The following is a 25,069-nucleotide window of genomic DNA, read 5'->3' on the forward strand; positions in this document are numbered from 1 at the left end:
ATGCGATTAATATTGTATTCTACTGAATGATAGTCAAGGTAAGAACCTAGGGCAACACCATGTGGACCATTGTGTGTAGCTGCATCTCTGCTTAAAGGGGAAGTGTCACAGTCATCTTACCATGAGTTTATAGTTTTACGACAGGAGGAAGGAGACCTACTGCTACACTTTATGGTTAATTCTCGAAGCGAATTGAACGGTGGCACAAATGTCCCTACCTCTGAGCCAGGAAGCTCAGGTTCTAGTCCCACCTGGTCCAGAGATGTGCTGTAACATGTCTGAACATGTCAATTACAAAAAAGAAAATCCTAATTGCATAGGGTTGTAACTAGTCAAAACTGAGAAACCCTTTCATACTAAATCTCCCAACTCAAGTCAATGACAATTAATGTTAAGTTGAACACTCCAGATCTTACATGGCTATGACTTTTGTGGAACATTACCAAAAGTTGAATGATCAAGAAATTCCTGGCATCCACAAAAATGACAAATCTTGACAAATATCCTCTCCCAAATCAAGAATTTTGAGTTCTACATTTTGTTCCATATTTTTTCTTTGCACCTGTAACACGTAGAATTAGGGTACAATGGTGCAAGTAGATTTTCTTACTTTCCTATCACTCCTTTGAAGTATTATCCGTTTGTTTTCGATGCTTTTGTTTTTAATGCTCAGGTCATCAATGGCTTTTTCCTCTCAAATTATCTCCGATACAGAAGGTAAAATGTGTGGAAGCCATGATGTCCTGACAAGTATTTTCATTAATTTCGTACAAACATATGAACAAAATGATCATTCATCACATTACTGTCAGCAAACACAATGCTGCCACACGTAATTCAACCAGTCTCTCTATTTCTCTGGAAAGACAAAGAATATGTCTCAGTTGCAAATTAAAATAAAAACCCACTGAACTATGTCTTTCCCACTCTCCAACGAAAAAAATCTAGAAAGCGTAGCAGCACAGCATCTATGCATAGCAGCTGCTAAACAATGCGATTGGCACCATTTCTCCAAGGAAAACAATGGGTCATCATTCAGCCATACAATGGTCAGGAATTTCAACAAACCCATTTATCAATCTACCTACTAAAGGTAACAACCACAGTGCTGGATATAAAGAGAAATATAAAGAGTGGTACATAAAACTGATCTTTTTGAAATAGCCAAAAACAGGGATAATCATAATGTTTAAAGTCATGATTTTTTGTTTTACTCTTTACATTTTCAACAAAAAAATGGAACAATAAGAGATATGTTAAAAAAAAACAGATCAAAAATCAGATAAATGGAGCACCAAGTAGCCACTACAACTTCCCATTCACACACTCAGAATCATAGAGGTATGCAGCACAGAAACAGACCCTTCGGTCCAACTTGTCCATGCCGACCAGATATCCCAAACCAATCTAGTCCCACCTGCCAGCACCCACCCAGCCCATATCCCTCTAAACCCCTCCTATTCATATATCCATCCAGATGCCTTTCAAATGTTGCAATTGTATTAGTCTCTACCATTTCCTCTGGCAGCCCATTCCACTCTCAAACTATCCTCTGCATGAAAAAGTTGCCCCTTAGGTCTCTTTTATATCTTGTCTCCTCACCCTAAACCTATGCCCTCTAGTTCTGGACCCCCACCCCAGGGAAAAGACTGTCGATTTACCCTATCCACGCCCCTCATGATTTTACAAACCTCTATAAAAGGTCACCCCTCAGCCTCCGATGCTCAAGGGAAAACAGCCCAAGCATGTTCAACCTCTCCCAATAGCTCAAATCCTCCAACCCTGGCAACATCCTTGTGAAAAGAAACCACAACAAAACATTGAAAAACAGCCTTAAGCCAACAGTTCAAAACCAACTAGGCAGATTTCGGTTTCACATGATATGGCTAAATAGCAGGACAACAGGAAGATGAAAATTACAGGTGCAATTCCTGAAGAAAAAAGCTTTGAATGACAGGACAAACTAAATGGGCCGTACAGCTATCCTCATTTCCACTGCATTATAGCCTTTATACATATAATTTTCTGACTATCAATAGGCTTTGGGTCAGCTCATACATAGGTATGTGTCACATTAGCTGCAGTTCCTCCCATGACAAATGGCAATATGAATTTCTGATATGGGGAAAACCATTGACACAACCAACAAAATCCTCAAAGTTTCATTCAGTTTGACACCTATATTCTCAACCAACTGTTCACAGAAATTAAAAATAGAAGTCACTTCCAAAGACGCAACACCTTTCCCAACCCCAGGACACCACAAAAGCACTTCACAAATGACAGTACATTTGAGGATAGTCACTGCTGTTATGTCAGTAAATATTACACCTAAGTTATTCATGGCAAGCTCCCACAAACAGCAACAAGTGGAACCTACTTTCCCAGATTCTGTAAGTGCACAGGGAGGCTATCAGGTTCACCATGCCAAATTCACTGCTCCACTCTGGGAAATGGTGTACACATTCATATGGGCCAATTCATATTAGAATTTATTCATCTAGAGGCAAGGAAAATCAACCTTGAAGACTTGCTGGAAAATTCAGAAAATTGACATATTAGTATGAAATTTCTGTCAATGGTCAAGTGACAGTGCTCAGTGAATCTATCTTCATTACCCCCTCTGAACAGCGTGTTGTGGAACCTGCCTTTGTGTTGTGTCCAAATGTCTTCCTTGATGTTTCACTGGGTCTTTGTTACATCAGTTTAAATGGTCCTCTGGTTCTTGAGTCTTCTTCCAATGGAGAAAGCTCCTCCCTCGAATTTCATTCCATGATTGAGTGCAATCAAATCTTCTCAAACATTTCTTTCTTCAAGAGCTCCAGCTTCTCCAATGTAACTGAAGTTCCTCATCTTTGGAACCATCCTCAAACTCTTTCAGCATCCTCTACAATGCCAGTAAATCCTTACTGACCACTCTTCATTCCACTGCAATTCTCAGTATCTCCACTGTTCACATTATTCACTGGACACCACTTCTACCCACTGGCTGTGACACCACCCCTCTAGTGTATTGCTGGCACATCCATTACCACCACAAAGAAACACTTGGCACCCCCTGAAGCCACCTTCTCAACCTCTGTCGATGAGTACCAAGGAACCAGTGGCAAAGGCTAACTCCTGTATGCCCCAGACCAGCCCTGATCCTAACACTTTGGAGGGAACATGTGCCTCAACAAATATGGGAGCACATGTTGGTGAGAAATCATCTGCAACAGCTCCACAGCTGGGTGAGGAAGAAAGGCCACAGGCCACTGACACTCAGGACTCCTGGAAATTGGGCACCTGCTCAGGCCCAGACAGGAGAGGGCCCTGCAGTGTCAGAGTTCATCCACATGCACAGGGAGGAACAGGAGCAGCAGACAGGGATAAGAGACACAATGGCTCTCACTGCCCAGAAGCTGTAGCAGTGCAGAATGTCACTTGACTATCCATCTCCATGGACAGGTTGGCATCTAAAATGGAGAGCCAGGCCCAACAGCCTCAGGATCTGCTGGAGACACACACACACAAACACCAGCTCACCTCCATCACTCCAGCCAGTGATCCTCAGAACCAAAGTCATTACGCCGGGGCAGGGGAACATGCCCCTTTCCCATCAGATGACAGAGCATTGCCAGGAAGCACCCAGCAGGAGAAGGAATCATGCACAGGCCCCTCAGAGGTCTCCGATCAGGACACTCCAGAGGAAACAAGTCACTCCACTTCCACCATGCCTGCCCCTCATGACTGTTTGAAGATTCAGCTGAGGGGGGTTCACTTGCCTCAGACAAGACCACCCTCAGCGTGTCTGGGCCACTTGGAAAACATGCCCCTGAGGTCACCCAACCACACCTGCAGGGTCAACATGCTCTACTGATCAGGTTCCTTCAACCAATCATAAGGACCAGCCATTATGAAGCAGTGTGACTGACTGTAACCACTCCACAGACTAGAGGCACACCGACTCTTCATTGGAATCATCCCCATCCAGTCACCTCTCATCTGTTATCAACGGCTGTCCTTGACTGACTGGGACACCCCATCTGACGGGGCCTCTACTGACTCAAGACTCTCGGACATGGCTGCGAGTTTGCTCGACTGGCAGAGCATTTACCAATAAGCTGCTGGCACATGGTGCAGGCGAGAGATTGATGGAGCACACTGCTATACAGCAAGATGTCCTCATGCTGACAACCCCCCCCGCAACCCCGCCAAAACCCCCAACCCAAGGCAGATTGCTGACCACCAGAGCAAGCTGCCTGGTTGAATGACTGCACTAACGTGCATGGCAAGGCAGGGATGCTGAGAGCATACAGTTAAATGTTAAGTCTGTGAGTGGTGAGAGAGAGAAAGCAGATCAAAGATGCAGCCTGGCCCATTAGTGAGCTGGGACCCGGTCCCTGATTATGCAGCAGCCTTTCACTGCTAGTTACTGGTCCCTCTTACAATGCAGGTCGGTGCTTCCCAAGCATCCTCTAAGTGGATCTGAGGAGTGCCAGCAAACGTCAGGTGTTGATGCACATGGACAATGGATGCATCCAACTGGTCCCATGGACTGTGCCCCAAGATGGGGTCATTCACAGCTAGCAGCGAGTTGAAGTCACCAGTTGCCTGCTCTGACTTCTATGTCAAGATTTCATGATGCCTTGCTTGTTTGGTGCGTTTGCTAAAATTAGAAGCCGAGTATTTAGGAGACAATTTGTGCCTTAATTGGCAACTCACTGTTGCCTCATCAGAAACTTGCCTCAGCCCTCAGCAACATTGTATCCAATAAAGGATAGGCTTCATTGGACTTTAGAGTTGAGTGTGTGGTGCTGGAAAAGCACAGCAGGTCAGGCAGCATTCGAGGAGCAGGGAAATATCAAGGTTTTGGGCAAAAGCCCTTCATCAGGAATGAGGCTGGGAGCTTCGGGGGTGTGGCGTGTATGTGTTTTGGGGGGGGGGGGGGGGGGTTGTTGAAAGCCATTTGTCCAATTCTGCCATGATCATCTGCAGCCCATTGTGCTCAGAGCTCTAAAAAATTCTGCCTCTTATCTTTTACACCTTCATAAACCAACTTAAACTCAAAATAGCAAGAACAATTTGAAAACAAATTGCTGCAGCCAAACAAGGAATCGTTAGAGAAGGGAGCCATCTGACACCACCTCACTTGTCAGTAACACAAGAAAAAAAAACTCTTCACCCTGTTCGCTGTTTATCCATGCTGCTACTGTCCCTTTTTGTTTAAGGGTTTGAAATTTAGAATACTGAGGGGCCTGGATAGAGTGGATGTTGAGAAGATTTTTCCACCAGGAGAGATTATAGAGTCATAGAGATGGGCAGTTCAGAAACAGACCCTTCGGTCCAACCCGTCCATGCCGACCAGATGTCCCAACACAATCTCGTCCCAACTACCAGCACCCAGTCCATATCCTTTCAAACCCTTCCTATTCATATAACCATCCAGATGCCTTTTAAATGTTGCAATTGTACCAGCTTCCACCACTTCCTCTGTCAGCTCATTCCATACACGTACCACCTTCGGCGTGAAAAAATTGCCCCTTAAGTCTCTTTTATATCTTTCCCCTCTCACCCGAAACCTATGCCCTCTACTTCTGGACTCCCACACCGCAGGGAAAAGACTTTGTCTATTTATCCTATCCATGCCCCTCATGATTTTGTAAACCTCTAAGATCATCCCTCAGCCTCTGACGCTCCAGGGAAAACAGCCCCAGCCTGTTAAATCTCTCCTTATAGCTCAAATCTTCCAACCCTGGCAACATCCTTCTAAATCTTTTCTGAACCCCCTTTCAAGTTTCACAACATCTTTCCGATAGGAAGGTGACCAGAATTGCACGCAATATTCCAACAGCGGCCTATCCCTAGGACCTTGCCATTAAGTGTATATGTCCTGCTAAGATTTGCTTTCCCAAATGCAGTACCTCGCATTTATCTGAATTAAACTCCATCTGCCACTTTTCAGCCCATTGGCTCATCTGATCAAGTCCCTGCTGTAATCGGAGGTAACCTTCTTTGCTGTCCACTACACCTCCAATTTTGGCGTCATCTGCAAACATACTAACTGTACCTCTCATGCTCACATTCAAATCAGTTATATAAATATGAAAAGTAGTGGGCCCAGCACTGATCTTTATGGCACTGGGCCCAGCCTTAGGATGAAGGGACAACCCTTTAGAACAGAGATGAGGCGGAGGAATTTGGTCAGCCACAGGGTGGTGAACTTGTGGAGCTCATTGCCACAGAATGCTGTGGAGGCCAAGTCCTTGAGTGTACATAAGACAGAGATACACAGGTTCTTGATTTGTAAGGGAATCAAAGGTTTCATGGAGAAGACAAGAGAATGGGGTTGAGAAACGTATCAGCTATGTTCACACAGCAGAGCAGTATCGATGGGCCAAGTGGCCTAATACTGCCATTTATGGTCTTTACTAGTATGTCCAACATGCCTTTTGACATTTATGTTGTGGACACCACACCAATCACATTACCTTCATGAATCCCATTATCTCATTGTAAATCTCAAATCAAGTTAATTAAACAATTTGCTTTGATAAAAAAATTCATACTGATTTTGCTTAATTCACAACTGTTGAAACAAGTGTCAACACTGTCTAAAAGCTTTCACAGCTCAGGGGTTAAACTAACTGTGCTACAATTTATATCTGTACTATTGCATCCCTTTCTGAACAAGGGTGTTACATTTGTAGTTCTCCACCTTCTATCTACGGGCCTCTATCTACAAACATTTGGTAGATTATAGCCAGCGCTGCCATAATTGCCACTCTTAATTCCCTCAGCATCCTTCAATGCATTTCACTAAGTCCAGATAAGTTGACAGCTTTAAAATTTAGCTGGCTTTTCTAATGTTTGTTCAATCATCTTTGAGAAATTCTAGTGTCTCAGCTATTTCCTCTTTCTCCATGATTTTAGCAGCATCTTTTCCCTTGGTAAAGATAAATGCAAAGCACTCATTTCACCCTTAACTGCTCCCTGATCTCACTCAATCTTACTCTTCAACACTCATGCCAGAGAACTAGCCTTAAACTTTGGAAAGTTTTAAGTTTCATCCTTGGCAAGTATCCCTTCAATAACTACCCATTTCCACCCACTACTCACATACATACTTCCACAAGTCAGAAAGTGTAATATTCCCTTCAATGAGGTCTTGCCAAATAAAACTACTAATGATGAATATTCTTTAAGTTGTTATTCTCAACTTCTTTGTACCACTTCTGTAAACCATCTTCCTACTTAATAATCACCATCTGTGCAGAAACACTGCATGCTTTTGCTCTTAGATCATATTGACAATTAGTTCAATCAGGAAAAGTCATTGCTAGAAGTCTGAACTAATCCATTTTTCTAGTAAATCTTGCAACAAATTTCAATTTCCTGCACATCACATGCAGAATGATAACAACATTGCAAATATAATTCAAATATTCTGAAGTCCCATTTGAATGTTATAGAATGAAATAGAAGGGAGTCAGTAAATATCACCAGATTAGCAAGAGCTTCCTTCTCCCGAGCTGCAGCAATAGTGAGGCAACATTTCACCAGATGACAGTGACAGACAAGCAGACTATTCAGTGTTATATGAATCATTGGCAGTTCTCCTTTTAACAATACTTACTCTCTTCTTCCTTCAGGGGCATGTAGAGTTCTCAGCAGACAAATATAGAACAAGTCAATTCATAATTGGCCTCAGAATCTCCCTTGGATGCCAAAACAATGACAAAAGACTTGTGGGTTATCTGCATAGCCAATACTTAATATAGAGGATAAAGGGCTAGACTTGGCCTATTTGCAGCTGAAGTGTGGTGGCAAATTTCATGGTATACATGTCACCATTGCTCAGAGCTCATTTTCTCATGTGATATTCTAACTCATCAATTCCATAACAGAGATGGTGAGTGCATTTCTTGGGGAACCTTCAGGTCAGCAAATAGAAATGCTCACCACTGCTGGGACCTTTCGACCTCTGTACCCCTCCACCAATTTTAAAATGCAGCTGTACAGCAGATCAAATGTTGCAACAACCCTTGCCACTATGGTATTTGAGACTGAACTGTGAAGTCATGGTCCAAAAGAAAAAACAAGCTTGCCCTTGCTTCGTATGCAGAAATTTGGAGGTGCTGGTGGATTCAGTACAAGGGAACTGCTGTACCATATACTGCAGACCACCGCCAGGGCCCACACCATCAGATACAAACTGTCTGAACCAAGAGAGTAGCACAGGTCCCACACAGAGCAGAACACCAATGTCACAAAAAGGTTATTTTTCACACTCTGCAAACATAAATGGTACCGTCTTCTCTCTAAATCCGACAACCATGTTAAAGGGCTCACATACATGGAGATGCATTGAAAACAGTCAAAAGGTAAGAGCACATGCAAGACTGTCTAAAGTTTGCCTGAGGTTTGATGTTCCTTTTGGTTTTGCAAAAAATTAAATGGCAGTAATGAAACTTCAATTTATGTTCCACCTCTGATTTTAAGACTTCTTTCAAAAAGTTAACTCTTAAAAAATTTTGTTTCCCTTTTTTTTCATTCCATCACTGCTTGCTGAGTTTTGGTGAAATATACATGCTGGCAATCCAGAATTTGAACCGGGAATCTTCAGGTCTGCATTGGCATAGCACTGCAATGCAACAACACAAAGTTGCGCACACAGTTTTGACATCAACGCTAGGTGCTGGGACAAGCTTGCCGAGGATTGCTGCCTCTGGCACAACCAAATGAAAATTGTGCAGCTTCTTTCGAAAATGAAAGCAGAACAGAAACAGTAAGAAAAGACAGGCAGAGGAAATTCTGGGCGAGCAACTCATCAAAAACAATTGCCTGTAGTATTCTGTTCTATTTGCAGCAGAACCTTCCAGGCATTGAGTGGTCTGTCTCAGTAGTCTGCGTCTTAACCAGCAGAGCCCTACACAATATTGCAGATGACTAACATGACCATCTGCATCTCAAAGTGCAAACAAGAGAAATAGTTGGACACTGTTGAGAGCCTTTAATTCACTATAGTGGTATAATCACTCTATAAAAATGGTTTGCAATTGTGTGCTAGTCCTGTCAGATTTTACTGTTAAAATTTTCTACAGCCACATTTACTATGGTACCAGGAAACATCTGCCTAATAAGTCAAGTTGGTATTCTCATTTGCACAGATTAGGTTAGATTACATTACATTACAGTGTGGAAACAGGCCCTTCGGCCCAACAAGTCCACACCGACCCGCCGAAGCGCAACCCACCCATACCCCTACATTTACCCCTTATCTAACACTACGGGCAATTTAGCATGGCCAATTCACCTTACCTGCACATCTTTGGACTGTGGGAGGAAACCAGAGCACCCGGAGGAAACCCACGCAGACATAGGGAGAACGTGCAAACTCCACACAGTCAGTCGCCTGAGGCGGGAATTGAACCCGGGTCTCTAGCGCTGTGAGGCAGCAGTGCTAACCACTGTGCCACCCAGATAAACAGGAAAGTGGCTTTGTTCAAAGCATTCAAATTCTTTGAGGATATTGCTTTGTTAAATATGAGGAAACTAATTCTTGTAGCAGGAGATGCTGGTTACCTGAAGACAGAGCAGAAGGTAATTCAGAAATAACAAGAGGGTGGAAAATTTGTAAATCAGGTGAGCAAGGGATTAAAATATCAAAACAATGGGTGTAACTAGATCCAAAAACTCCTACTCATTGGTTACAGTTTCACCTTCAATACCATAATTCCAGAATAAACTGATCTCTAAACTCCAAGACCTAAGTCTCTGCTCCCTCCTCTGTAACTGGATCCTCAACTTTCTGACCCTTAGATCACAACACCACCCTCACCATAATTCTCAACACTGTGCCCCACAAGATTCCATACTCAGCCCCCTACTGTACACATTATACACTGAGTGAGGCCAAATCCAATCCCAATTCCATTTACAAGTTTGATAACACAACTGTTGTAGGTCAGATCTCATCAATGAGACAGTACAGGAAAGAGACTGAGTGTTTAGGAGCATAGTATAAAGACAACGATCTCTCCATCAACATCAGCAAAACAAAAGGAGTCGGTCATTGACTTCAGGAAGCAGAGTGGGGGGGCACAGTCCTGTCTGCATCAATGGTGCTGAGGTGGAGATGGTAGTCAGCATCAAGTTCCTGGGAGTGACAATCACCAACAATCTGTCCTGGTCCACCCACATCAACGCAGCAGTCAAGAAAGCATAATTCTCCAATTCCACAGGAGGCTAAGGAAATTCAGCATGTCCACAAAGACCAATTCATAAAAACATCCTATCTGGATACATCACAACATTGTATGGCAACTGCTCTTCCCTGGACAAGAAACTACAGAGAGTCACGCACACAGCCCAGTCTATCACACAAACTTGCCTTCCATCCACCGATTCCATCTATACTTCCCACTGTCTTGAAAAGCGGGCAACATAACCAAAGACTCCTCCCACCCCAGTTATACTCTATTCCGTCGGTCAGGAGATATAAACGTTTGAATAAGTGTACAAACAGATTCAAGAACAGCTTGTTGCCCGTTATCAGACTTTTGAACAGACCTCCCAAATGTTAATTCTGATCTCTCTCTGTGCACCTCCTCTCTGGCTGGAACACTATATTCTGCACTCTGTTCTGCTATCCTGATGAATGGTACAACCTGCTTGCAGCACGCAAAACGCTTTTCACTGTATCTCCGTACATGTAACCACAACCAAACAAACTCAAATAAAAAAAAGTCTCCACAAGCAATCTCTATTCAACATTTTGAGATGGACACCTCAGTGATTAGTTATTTGTACATCACAAAGTAGGAGCTGGAAGCAAAACTCTCTTCCTGCCAAAGATGCAGACAATGTTTAGATTTTTAAGAAAAAGGCTGACATCTATTATAGAGAAGGGTGTGTGGCTTTAGGTTCGCGTTTTGCATTTTGAGAAAGCTAGAAATTATGAGCACACCAGTTAATAGATTACGGATGTTCTTATATTTGCTGCAAGGTTTTTAAATTCTCAGCTCAAAGAATGAGATTGAAACAGAAATCACTGTACTCCCTACAAGATGGAGGGACTCCTTTGGATGCCATTTGGCATCTACACATTTCCTTTCTTTTTGCTTGACTGTTTTTCCCTCGGTGGTTCTTCAACAACAAATTTGTAGATCACAGCAAAGCAGCATTTACATTGAAAGGACAAAAACAAAATACTGCAGATGCTGGAGATTTGAAATACAAATAGAAAATGCTGGAAGTACTCAGCTGGTCAGCTAGCACTGATGGAGAGAGAGAGAGAAAGGCCAACACTAAATTTGATGCTACTGTGAAGATGTAGAGGGATGAGCCATGGCTTCCTCCATTTTAAGCCAAAAGGATACATCAGGATTTGTCACATAGTTATAAAGAGATTATTATGCAACTTGCAAATGTTTACCATAACATTGCTATCTTGAAGTTTCATAGACCATTCCCTCTCCCCCTTCCCCACCCCCAATCAATATAATTTTCATATCCAGATGTAACTCTCCACTTGAAAAGGTGTGCAGATCCCCTGTGCTACAATAACTGATCTTACTCAGATTATAATGGGGTCACTAAGGCCATAGCACAGAGTCACTGGGGATAAAAACAGCTTGCATTCTCACTGTCAAACAGTATCCACCAACTCCTGCTGAAAATGAAAACCCATGTTGATAGAAGGCTTTACTCTAATACACTCCATATCAAATTAAGTGAGAATATCCAGGGCCAGAATCTACATGGCGAATTCCAAGAGTGTGATTAAATACCTATGGAATCAAATCTGAACAGCAAATGAAAATTGGAAAAAAAAAACCTGAAAATATGAGGTGACATTACCACTTCTATAATTGGGAAGTTACAATTCTTACCTTCACATTATCTGGAAGTAATCCCCCTGGGTGTTTGTCCATGTACTGACATAGATCTGTATGCTAGAACAATGAGAAAAAGGAAAAGATGATTGTTTTAGATTCATTAGCTTTGCAATCATTTAACTGTTGCAGTACATTTTACATTTAGTTGATGCCAGGCTTCTCAGATATTTATCCTATCCTTTATGTTTGTTCACTAATACTACGTATATACATTTATCAGCTCTTACAGGATATTCAATTTGTGTGAACCTTTTGAAAGGTCATGAAGGCCATCAAGTAATCACATCTCTACTATTTTATTAAATTAATTTGTGATTTAAGTTAACAGCAAAGTTTACTATCTTGGACTCAGAAATCGAAATACATGGGTTTAAGTTGTATTCTTAAATTTTGTATAAGGAAGAATGTGACAAAACCTTAAAAATATGCTGGAGTCACTGCTATAAAAATAAGAATTGAAAAGCAATGATTATTCATCCATAAAACCTTTATGAGTAAGGCCATTGAGCATCTGTTTTCTACTGTGGACTGTCAAGGAAACCAGCACTGAAATGCCTTAAGAACAGAGTAATATTGTTCAGGAGACTCTGGTTCAACATTCTGGTAATGTAGAGAAAAATCCCATAAGACTGTGATGGGAAAGAAATCTATTGCAACAAAATAATGTAATCATGCAGTCAACATTTGGCAATACCTGTTTTTTTTTTCTTGGTTTCTTACAGGAAATATAAGAATTAACAAATTATAAATAGATCTTGGCTCTGGTGAATATATCTGATTAAAGATGTAAAATGTGCAAAATTTCCAAATTACGTAAGATATAATTAGGCAACTGTAATGCAAAAACATAAAAATACATTTAAGGATAAACTCTCAAAATGGAATTTTAGAAGGTGATAGTGATATTTTATCTAGCCCAACCATAAATGAATCTAATTGAAATCTAACATAAATGAATTAAAGTTAAGAAAGCAGCTAGTATTTCAAAGAAAAGTAAAACAGTTCTTAACATTAGTTAAGGGGCATTTTTTCATTTCAAATAATTTTGGAATACTTTTTCTGCACATACAAAATTACTTAGACTGATTTGACATATAATCAAAAGATTCCACAGAAGTCAGAAGTCAGAACAGCAGGATGATCAATTTCTATAATTGAGTATCCAGCAAAATTATATTTGTTATAAAATTATATTTTACATTGAAACTCATGCAATTATTTCAGTAGAAAAAATGAGGTTTAAGTATTTCTTATGTACTTCTTGGAACCAAAGTCATCTGAACAGAATCCCACTTTTTCCTCATTTCATATTTTCCAAATGCTCCACTCAGTTTCCTCTATGTACTTGCCATATAATGAACAGGATTAATCTTAATTACTATAAGAGATGCCAATGATGGTAGTAAATTTCCTCTCTGGTATTTGGAATTTTTTTTTATTTATAGCAGATTTCCTTATTTCTACAAGGAGTTCAAAAATAATGCTGGCTCAGTAAAATAAGGGAAATGGGATCAAAATAAAAAGTACTTATTTTCTTCTTTGATTTTTAAATGCTTAATGTAACAGTAAATGTGAAATGATATGTGACTTTTTTTTCCACAGGACAATGAAAATCCATCTTCATAGAGTAATTGGCATCTTACCATATCAGTAATGATTTCATATGTGTGACATTGTGAAGTAACAGATGATAATTTTATTTCTTAAAAATTATAAATCCTCCAATTAGTGAGGACTATTATTTCCATAATTACATGTCAAAAGCCCACGTGAGAGACTCCATTATGTATGATTTATTCCCTTAACAGCTACATTAATGAGCTGGCAAACCATTGCCGTTACACTTTTTAAAAAACAAAAATAAATCAATGTTTTGGTCACTGAAAAAAGCAATATTTTATGCATATCCTTAATCTTATTATTTATTCTTAATTATATGAGATAACATGTGCCTTTTAATATTATGGAGATTATCAATGAATTTTGTTGCTATGCCATTCAATAAAATATTGATAATTTGTCCTAAATTATCTAGGATCATTACCTTTCACAAAATGCAGGACAGGCATAATTAATTAATTTTCACCAGTAGAATTAAGGGAACACAGAGGAGATTTTCAAGCAATGTAGATAGCTACAAAACTTCAACCTTGGTATTTGAAGCTGAAGCCATGAAGAAAGGCTGGAGACGGTGGTAGTTCTAAGAGCTGATCTAAAGTGATGTATGTAGGGTAAATTGTCTATAAAAGCTAAATTTAGAAAATTACTTTAAAATTGAGTAGAATAGACAAAACAGCAACAGGCTTAAACTACAATAGTCAATTTCAGGATTGATATCAAAGAATGCTCTCTTAGTGATTACTTGAAATAAACTTTTACAGTACAGGGACAATCCCAGAATAATTTAAAAGCAAATAAATCTTGCGTGAGCAATTGTGATGATTTGGGTGTGGATAAATTTATACAGTATAATGTACACCCTCCTGAACTCTGGAAAACTGCAAAATGAGCAACATAATAAAAGGTATAAAAAAGTACATTTTCTATTCACACTCACTATTGTTTCCCTCCGCACCCCCTCCGCCCAACACATTTTATCCTTTTCAATCTACACGCTTTTCAATAACTCATAGCTGAAACAACTACGATGGTGTGTAGAGTCATTTTGCTGACTCCTCCTAACGTACACAACAGCATCACTGCAATGTTCTCCCATATCAGTTAGCACTGATAGTCAATCCCATACCACGTTTATTGGTCACCAAATGTTGATCAGTAATGATTTCCCCAAATCTCTCCCACAATGTTGTTTTTACATATCCTCCTATTGAAGCCAGATTCACCATAATTGCGAAGGCCAACCCATCAGCAACAGATGGCACTGTCACGGGTATGAAGGGCAATGATAGCACAAACACATTCCATGCGTCCTAATAGCCATTTATTAAAGGCCCACTATACTCTGTAACCAGAGACAATTCATAAGGGACAGGCAGAATGTAATTTCTTTTTGTCACACCTGCTTCCCTGAAACTTCCTAGTCCTGACTGTCAATGTTCTATGCTTCACCATATGTTCCTCATTCAAATAACTATACACTTGTTACATGATGTTTGCAAGTGAAATTTTGTTTGCTTCAAATATGTTAGTTGATGATTGCTGTTCCACTGATTAGCCTCCCTAGAAGGATGCTGCAGGACACTTGAGGGCTTTCCCTCACAGTGTGAACACCGCAAATGAGATATCATGAACACACTGTACATTTGGAGTTATTATATTATTGCATGAACTATTAAGAACCAGTGCACAATGTGTAAGGATATGTTGATGAACAGAGTATAAATAAATGCTTAATTTGGGGCATATCAGATGTCCAAATCTATCAATCCCCTCTCCCTATTCACCCCATTAATTGTACAATCCCTTATCCGACTGAAGTTAACAGCAATGCCTCAGATGTTCAACCACATGTTCTGCTGGCTGCTCTCCAATTCTGTGGCTTTTTAAAATTCTAAATATCACAGTAGCACGAATTAAAACCTGTAATTTGGCACAGATATTTATGCCTTGAAATAATAAAAATTTTATATAGTCACTCAATCTTACATCAGGCTGTATTTTGTTTAAAATCATATTTCTCACCTTTGCTGCTACCTCCTGGTCTTATTCTGACCTATGCTTCATGCTGCCTGAGAGATTCCAGATTCATTCCAACCCTGCATGACAGTCCAACTAAACAAAAAACTGAAAAGCACGTAGGAACATTTCTGAAAGCAGCCAGTTTTCTGTTGCAAAAGTGGTTGAAAATTAGAAGAGCAAAACCACCCTTTCAGACAATCTAGAGAAAATTATCTTCTTTCAAAAAAGAAACACAGTTATTATTTGTTACTTTGAATGAAAAGCAATTCAACTTAAAATAAGTCAAAGTTTTGTATTCATCTTTCCTTTGTTATTGACTCCCACTCTCATGTTACACATGGGGACCAGCATCTCCTCCAGGATATCAGCTAAGTGGCCAAACTGTCAATGTACCAAGCCAATCAATTGCATGCAATCCCACTGTCATGGTTCACACAAAGACTCTGACATGCTGAAGAGATGCCTGGTTTCTTCAATAAAATAACCTAATGGTTCTATGTAACACGTGCTTCAGGTGGCACAGTGCAGAAGTCTGATACCATGGGGTCAAGTTGGGTGGGACTGGGGGGGGGGGGAAAGCAGTGTTGGGGAAAGAGTTGGACTGTAAGCTTAAGAAAGATAAGCTTGCAAAACCAAGTTACTTTTGGATTTCTGGGCACTGCTTGATAAACTGAGAAGAAAGTGATCAGTGTGAACAACCAGTACCTAAGTACCCAAAGCTGATCCTTCAAGTTTTGCTTTATGTTTTACTGAATTCAAATATCACCATCTGCTATGATGTGAACTGAACTTATGTATTCAGAAAATTTACCTGGGGTTCTGGATTACTAGTCCAGTGACATGACGATGGCACCACCACCGCCTCCTTTATACAAGGCATAGAAACAGAAGCATCCCATTCAGTCCATCATGCTTGCTTTGTCATTCAAGAAGATCATTGCTGACATGATCATCCTCAATAGCACTTTCCTGCCTTTACTCTATACCTCAAGTCCTTACTGATTAAAATATTGTCTATTGCAGTTAGAGACTTACAGCACAGAAACAGACTCCTCGGTCCAACTCATTCACGCAAACCAGGTATCCAGAACAAATCTGGTCCCATTTGCCAACACTTGGCCCATATCCCTCTAAAGCCTCCCTATCTATATATGCATCCAGATGTCTTTTAAATGTTGTAATTGTGCCAGCCTGCACTACTTCCTCTGGTAGCACATTCCATACACGCACACACATAAAACAAAGCTGCCCTCAAGGTCCCTTTTAAATCTCACCCCTTCTGTAAGCTAACTTTCCAATATTGCCTTCTAAACTATCCCTCACTTCTGTACTAGTGCAATATGTGTAGGAGAAAAAGAATCAACAGAACTACTCTAGATTCCTGGAAAGCTTTGTGGAAGGACCTGCTTTATCAGCCCTGTGGACCACCTTTTGAGTGAAAAATCTGAATCTGGTTATCCCTGAAGCACTCCTGAAGTAAGATAGCAATGATCCAACAACTTAAAATTAAATTTAACAATGTTTCCGAAACCCAAAAAGCCATAAATGATGCACCAACCTGGATGGACAGAGACCTACGTCAGCTTCCACATTTTATGGTCTTGTCTTTGAGCAATTTATATCAGAATTATTTACTTTGCAAATTATGTCAACAAAACTGGTTCCAACAGATATTGGATGGATTCTATATCATGAACTAGATCACACTAAATGGTACCAGCGCCCCCCCACCCCCCCCAGGCAATGTGCCCCAGCAGTCAGGTTCTCAGCCAAGGCTGAGAATAGACCAGGAATGAGGTCCAAGATGAAATCGTTCCTGACCCTGAATGACAATCCAGCCAAAAGGTCAATACCATTCACATTAGTGTTTAATTTGAAGTGATTGTGGGGGGAAGCTGTCAACACTGGGTCAGATGTAAATCTGAAGAGGTGAACTCCCCTGATGTCCAGAATGCAGGAACAGACCCTCATTCTTCCCCATCATTATACTTTCATTCTGACCAGAAACCTTAAGAAGTGGATTCACACTTTGACAGGTTTTTTTTTTTAAAATGGCATTACTGGCAAGGTCAACATTGGTCATCCATGCAGACTTTCCCTCGATACAATCATGAGGAGGCATCTTTTATAAAAAGCTGCCTACATAGTGACAGCACTCCCACATAGCTATCAAGTGACAGAACTCCAGGATTTAAGAAAAGCAAGGAAGAAACAATAAAAAGGTGATGTTAATGAGGGTGGGGTGGAACATGAATAGCCGGAATGTCAGGAAGCATTTGTATTCCCAGACAGTAACTGACCTTTGAAATAGATGCCTGAACTTACAGTGACAGCAGAGGTCAGTATAATATCCTAGTCCCTGGTAACACACATTTTCACTGAGCACTGCTGAAGCAAAATCAATACAAAGTTGATCTTCCCTTGAAGAGGGGATGAATGACTTTTAATTACATGGCTATACGTTAAGAGTTTTGTTCAAAATATTTTCATATCAATTATGCTCATTTAAGCACATTGAAAATGTGCATAGTTTAAATGTCAACATTAAAAACATGCCAAGCAATCAGTAAAATAGCCATAACAGTTGGCAAATTGTTTTACAATGACAAAGAACACACACTGCTTATATCATGAGCAAACTTTCACAGAAAGTTTGAGAATAACCTCAATACACTGGCCATCCATTATCACATTAGGACACACAACTATATGTTCCAGCTGTTCTTTTCTCTCCTGGCCAAGGCCTTCAGGTTATTTACTGTCCCAATTTGTTTTTTTCTTTACAGGAATTACTTTTCATAATAAGAACAATTTGTGCATGTACCTGTGGCATTGTAGCATCAGAGTACCCATTCCATTAAGGAATTATATGTCAGATCTAAATCCATAGTCACCCAACTTCCTGTAAATCTTCAAATCTAGTTGGCCTATCATTCTGTTTAAGTGGCTGCAGCTGCCATTTATAAGTCTCAAATGGATGAACAGCCTGAAGCTTATGAATGGGCTACAGAACCTTCTAACTTCATTCCCATCACAGAAACCAATAATGTGGAAGTACTTCCAATAAAACCAAAAAGTGCTATTTGGCTTCTGGCAATGACATCATGCAGTCTCCAGCCTGTAACGTCTCAATGAAAACAGAGACTGTTGTAGCTTTTCCGCTGTGTTGGCTTTTCATCCGTTAAAGTGCACAGATCTTTCATGCCCCATCAGTTCCAGTCACTGTTATACTTTTCCTTTCTCCCTTACTAACAGACTGTTCAAAAGAAAAAGTCCACCTCAACAGCTGTGATTGAACACGACTTGTTACTATAAAATGCAACTGTAACAAAAAATGTTTTAGGTTCATTATCGGCTTATAAATGATTGTATCCAAAATCTTTCATATAATTTAAATAGATGCCCACTGGATTGAGAGCTTCAACAAAAGCTTATTAAAATAATAATTAAAGTTCACATTAGGTTCTTTGTACTTTTTCTGTCAGGGTTTCTCCAAAAGAGGACAAATACAGATGCTTGGGTGAAATGTCAAAGGCATTTGCTGCACCATACTCATCCATCACTGAGACTAGACAGTATTCTTCAAATTATGGGACATCTCTTACATGAAATATAGTTATTTTTCACAAAATGTATATAATCTTAAATAATTGCAAGTCAAATAAAAAAAACAGAAGTGACTGAATTTCAAAAGGTGCTTATAACTCAAAACAAATGACTCCACACTTGCAGAATGATAGAAAATGACTCAAAAACTCCTCAAAAACAGACCACACATTTCAAGTTGAGAATGGGTTTTGAAAATGTCCTTCAAAGCTCTACTTTTCTTGCATTCATACATTGTCATGGATAGACAAAACAAAACTGATCTGGCTGAAATTCAGAACACAAAAAAACTAGAATGGAAGCATTCAATGGAGCATAAAACTCTGCAGGGCACAATTTGTTTTATGCAGTCTGTCCACATACCACGCACTGACATGGAAAATAGCAGCTAAATCTAGCTTCTAATAAAGGACAAGACACAGAGTGGTAGCATATTGTTTCACACCCACGATTTTCCAATGGCAGCTGCAGGAAAAGAAATATGAAGAAAGATACAAGGGAAGGGAGAAGGAGTTATCATAGCAATTTTTAGTCATTGCTGATATAATAATGCAACTAAGTGCCTATTAATGAGTCTCCTAAAGGCTCTCTTAGCTAAAAATGACCTTGGTTGCAAAGAAACATTTAAGAATAAACCATGAACTTTAAAAACACAACTTAATGCAAAAATATTTTGTGCTGCATTTTTGTTTAGATTTCAACTTCAGTCCTTTGAAATGAATACCCATTTGTACATCACAGTTCCCTACTTGTAGAATGACAGTATTCTACCTGGAGACAAGTATGCAATAATCAAACTCTAAAGATCCAATTTATATACAAATAAGAATGCATTCCCAGTAAAATGAAAGCAGCAATATTACTCTATCAAGGCAAAGGGTGAATTAAACTATTATTCCTACAAATGGAGGCACATTGACATTGTAAGAGGCCCAAGTGAAAACAACTTTGACAGCTGCATTATTCCTGCTTGTGGATGTCAGTCAGCAGATTAAGACTGCTCAGCATTTGGGGCTAACTGGGTCTGAATTTGCAATCTCTGCATATATCTGCGCTTTATTTTAATAGAGCAACTTCCACAACACTTACTGCTGAGAGGAATGACAAAGTGAAAGGATTTGAACTCAGAGTTGATGTATTTCTTTATAACCAGAGGAAGAAGAACAGCAGGTGTGGAAAAAGGAAGTATTGCGAATGGGTTTTGTCGGGGTGAAGTTAGGGTTGGTAACACATTATGGCAAAATGTTCTGTGTCTGCTCAGTGCCAGACGACCTTCCCACTCATTTACATGGATGTGAATGACACATGTAAATGAGGTTAGAGGGTTCTGCATTTGTCAAAGTGGGAGTTGACACTGGAGGACAACAGTAGAAACTAGTTATAGCACAGGCATCTGCACAACAATGTGGAAAATTGCACTGGTATGTCTGAGAGACAAAAAACAAATAAATCCAACCTGGCCAATTAATGCCTCCATCTACACTCACCAAACAGTAAAGTGATGGGACATGTTATCAACAGTGCTATTGTGCAGTACCTGCTTAGTAACAGTCTGGTCACTGATAGTCAGTTTGGGTTCTGGCAGGGTCACTTAGCTCTTGACCTTATCCAGTCTTAGTTCAAACATCAGGGAGGTGAGAGTGATAGGTCTCAACATTAAGCAGCCCCATCAAAACTGAAACCAATGGCAATGGGAAAACTGACGGCCGGCTCGAGTCACACCTGGTAAAAAGAAAAATGGCTGTGCTTGTTGGAGGTCAGTCATCTCACCTCCAGGGCACCCTCAGGGTCATGTCCTAGGTGCAACCACCTTCAGCTGTTTCATCAACAACCTGCCCTTCATCATAAGGTCAGAAGTGGAGACATCAGCAATGATTGCACAATGTTCAGCACCATTTGCAACTCCTCAGATACTATAATACACATCCAAATGCAACAAAATCTCGACAATATCCAGGCTTGAGCTGACAAGTGGAAAATGCCAAGTGCCAGGCAATGACCATCTCCAGTAATAGACAATCTAACCATCGCCCTTTGATGTTTACAGGCATAAGAATCTGAATCCTCCACTTTCAACCATCTTGGTAGCTACCATTAACCAGAAACACAAACTGGTCTAGCCATATAAATAGTGGCTACAAAAGCAGGTTAGACAATTAGAATCCAGCAGCAAATAACTCACCACCTGGCCCCTCAGAACCTGTCCACCATCCATAAGACACAAGTCAGGAGTGCAAGGAGAATAGTTCCAACAATACCAGCTTGACACCATCCAGGACAAAGCAGCCACATTATTGGCACCATATCCACAAACACTTTATCCTTCCACCATCAATGTTCAGTAGAAGATGTGTACCATCTAGAAGATGCACTGTAGGAATTCATCAAGGGTCCTTAAACGTCACCTTCTAAACTCATGAGCATTACCACCTCGAAGGACAGGGACAGCAGATACATGGGGACACAACTGACTGGGAGCAGAGTTCATGATCTGCAAAGGGGAAGGGAAAGGGAAGCCATTAAGTAGTGAAAGGTGCCACACAGGGTCAAAACGTGTGACACATTCCTGATGAAGGGGTTATGCCCGAAACATTGACAATCTCGCTTTTCAGATGCTGCCTGACCTGCTGTGCTTTTTCCAGTGCCACATTTTTCAACTAACTCTCTCCAGCATCGACAGTCCTCACTTCCTTCTGAGCTGGTGTGTGTGTGTGTGTGTGTGTGTGTGTGTGTGTGTGTGGGGGGGGGGGGGGGGGGTGGGGGGGGGGGGGGGGGGGGGGGGGGGGGGCGGGTTGTAGAATGGAAGAGTTCATTTTTAAACCTTTCAATAAATGGAATACTAGGCTATCCATCAGGAAATGTTGATATCACTGAGGCAATGCATGCTTGTAAACTGATGTGCCATTGCCAAATTAAGGTTTCTGAAATTCAGAAAAAAGAAGTGCAGTAGAAAATGTTCTCATGAGTACTATCACAATTGGAAAATATAATGTTGAACAATTTTGTTTCATTAAAATTTGTATTTGTGGTTACACATCTCTAAGCATTTCATCTAACAACAATTACTGGAGGTACTGTGACAATGTTAGAGGCAAATATTTAACCAACCAGAAACATGTTTTGCTAGCTAAAGACCTGTTGTCTTACATGTATGAAATTAATATTTTCCTTGTGGCTTTCAATGTCACTCCATTGTACTGATTCAGGATATTGTTTAATTCTTTGAATTCTGCTTCTAAATGAGTCCAAGCATCCCATACCTGGGCACAAATATCGAAAATAACATTACCAAATGACTGCATAACCAAACAAAGCAATTCGTGAAAATGAAAACCAAGCTAAGAACCAAAAGGTAGCTCCTAAAAGTCAAATAGTAGTTCTTGAGAAGGAAAAGGACTGTTCAAGGATTTTTGCCCAAAATGTCGATTTTCCGCTCCTCGGATGCTGCCTGACCTGCTGTGCTTTTCCAGCACCACTCTAATCTAGACTCTGGTTTCGGCAGTCCTTGTTTTTACCTGTTCAAAACAAAAGCTTGTTTCTACTTGTCTTCATCACTCCAACATTGACAGTCATCCTTCAGCTGTCTGGACCAAACTAATTGCTTCCCTAGGCACCTCTCTGCCTCGCTATTCACTTTCTCCTTTGAGAAAGTCTTTGCATTTTGTCCCACCCCACCGCCTGTTGGCTCAGTATCAAATTTTGATTGATAAAGCTCTCCCTTGTAGAGATTTGGGATGGTTTACCATGTTATAGGCACTAAACTAATGCAAGTTCTTATTTAACAAGAAAACATCGAGATGAACATCTATTGTTAATCAGAAGGTTTAAAAAAAAAGCCAGATCAGATATCACTCTAGGTTCCAAATCAACTGTAACAATAGTGGAACAGCATTACAGAAAATGAACAAAAAAGGAATAAGGTAATAAATCATTTTTCATATCATGAAAGCATCAAATGAAACAAGTCAGCCACTTTTTCATGTTAATTACAGATCAGTTGTTATTTGCTATGTGACAGAGTATTGCCTGAAGGAAAAGTCACATTTTATTCGGAAAATAATTACACTGTGACTACATTCATCCAAAGAGTTGACATGAAACATCAGTAGGAATGCTTTGTTCATCATCTTACTGGATTTTAAAATGTACTGCTAGACAGTGCCATTACCTGAAGCTAAAACAATGACACACAGATGCTAAAATTGTTGATGGAAGTTTAAAAAGCAGAGAATATTTTATGGCATTAATATATTAAGTTGGTAGAACACTACACTTTGCTTAAATAACGGGAGGGCTCGCCATTCTACTGTAAGCAGGAGCTCCGACACAAATCCAATTATCGATTGAGGCAAGGTCATGGAAATTCTAATTCTACATCTCTCCAATGTAGCCAAATTACACCATCTTCAAGACTTGCTGTGCCTCCAAAACAATCAGGACTATATTTAAGAGGGACTGTTTATGGGGATAGTTGCCTCTTGCTACATCTAATACACAAAGGAAGCATTGTAGCTTTGGGAATTGTTTGCTATTTTCAATCATTTCCTTGTCTGAAAGGTTGTTTCTGTCCTTGTCCATGTAAAGCCTGAAAGGCTTTGCTATGTCGGATACTATTAAATACTCAAGGAAGCATCCCTTTACGGCAGACAGGACACCGAATACTGCTGTCCTTATTTTGGTTAATAGTTGTAAGCTCATGACTAGAAAAGTATATCTTGTGAAAACAATTATGACTGTCATGTTTTGCATACAGAGCTTTGTAGGCTGGGAATGCATATCAGGAGTTTAGTATAAAAACAATTCAATTTTTACTGTAATAATCATATGTGTTTTTACTATCTTTTAAGTTATGTAAATCGTATGTTACGGTGCACCTCTGCATTGGAAAATTGCATGCGACTTTTTAAGATCAGCAAAAGAGGAAAAACCAGGGAATTATGGACCAGATAGCCTGATAGCCTAATATCTGTGGTGGGGAAACTGGAGTCTATAATCAAGGATTAGGTAACCGACCACCTGGAAAATGTGCAGTTAATCAGGGAGAGCCAGCATGGATTCATGGCAGGTTGGTCATGCCTGACAAATCTGACTGAATTTTTTGAAAAGGTGACAATGTAGTGGACAGGGGAATGTCTATTAATGTTGCTTATCAAATGCATTCTGGAGGTCCATGTACAATACCAATTAAGGAGAAGCCCACAGCATGGAGAAAAAAATTACTGAAATAGGAAATTGGTTGAGTGGCAGGCAACAATTATTAGGGTAATGTTTAGGTACTCAAATAGGCAGAATTTAACTAGTTAGGTCGCACAAGGATCTGTTTTAGGGCCTCAATTATTCACATTATTTATTAGCTTAGACAGTGGCATAGAAAATCTTGTATCCAAATTTGCTTAAGACAAAATCAGGCAGCATTATAGAGAGAGTGCAAATGACAGCATAAAATTACAAAGGGGTATTGATAGATTGAATGAATAGGCAAAACTGTGGCAGAGAGTTCAATCTAAGCAAGTGTGAGATTATTCATTTTGGACCAAGAAAGGAGAGATGGTATGAATTAAATTCAGAGACTTGGGGTTCAGATGCTTAGATCTTGAAAATGTAACAAACAGGTGCAGAAAATAAGCAAGAAAGCGAATGGAATGCTGGTCTTTATATCTAGAGAACTGGAAAGGGTTTGGCAGTGCCCCCTTTCTTATTGTACTGGACACATACAGCTTTCAGACATTCGCCTGAACATAGAACATAGAACACTACAGCACAGAACAGGCCCTTCGGCCCACGATGTTGTGCCGAACATTTGTCCTAGCTTAAGCACCCATCCATGTACCTATCCAATTGCCGCTTAAAGGTCACCAAAGATTCTGACCCTACCACTCCCACAGGCAGCGCATTCCATGCCCCCACCACTCTCTGGGTAAAGAACCCACCCCTAACATCTCCCC

The 25,069-nt window shown here is 40.2% G+C and overlaps 1 protein-coding gene across 5 annotated transcripts in view; it reads right to left on the reverse strand.

Annotated features, from left to right (window-relative positions):
- cdk14 (cyclin-dependent kinase 14) overlaps positions 1–25,069 on the reverse strand; it is a 659,453-nt gene that overhangs the window by 382,843 nt on the left and 251,541 nt on the right. For all 5 annotated transcript variants that reach the window (XM_043690284.1, XM_043690286.1, XM_043690285.1 and 2 more), the window contains one exon: positions 11,874–11,936. In XM_043690284.1, coding sequence (XP_043546219.1) covers positions 11,874–11,936 — 63 coding nt within the window. The remainder of the gene's footprint in view (positions 1–11,873; positions 11,937–25,069) is intronic.

The sequence above is a fragment of the Chiloscyllium plagiosum genome, chromosome 5 (assembly GCF_004010195.1).
Source record: "Chiloscyllium plagiosum isolate BGI_BamShark_2017 chromosome 5, ASM401019v2, whole genome shotgun sequence".
In the NCBI taxonomy this organism is placed as follows: domain Eukaryota; kingdom Metazoa; phylum Chordata; class Chondrichthyes; order Orectolobiformes; family Hemiscylliidae; genus Chiloscyllium; species Chiloscyllium plagiosum.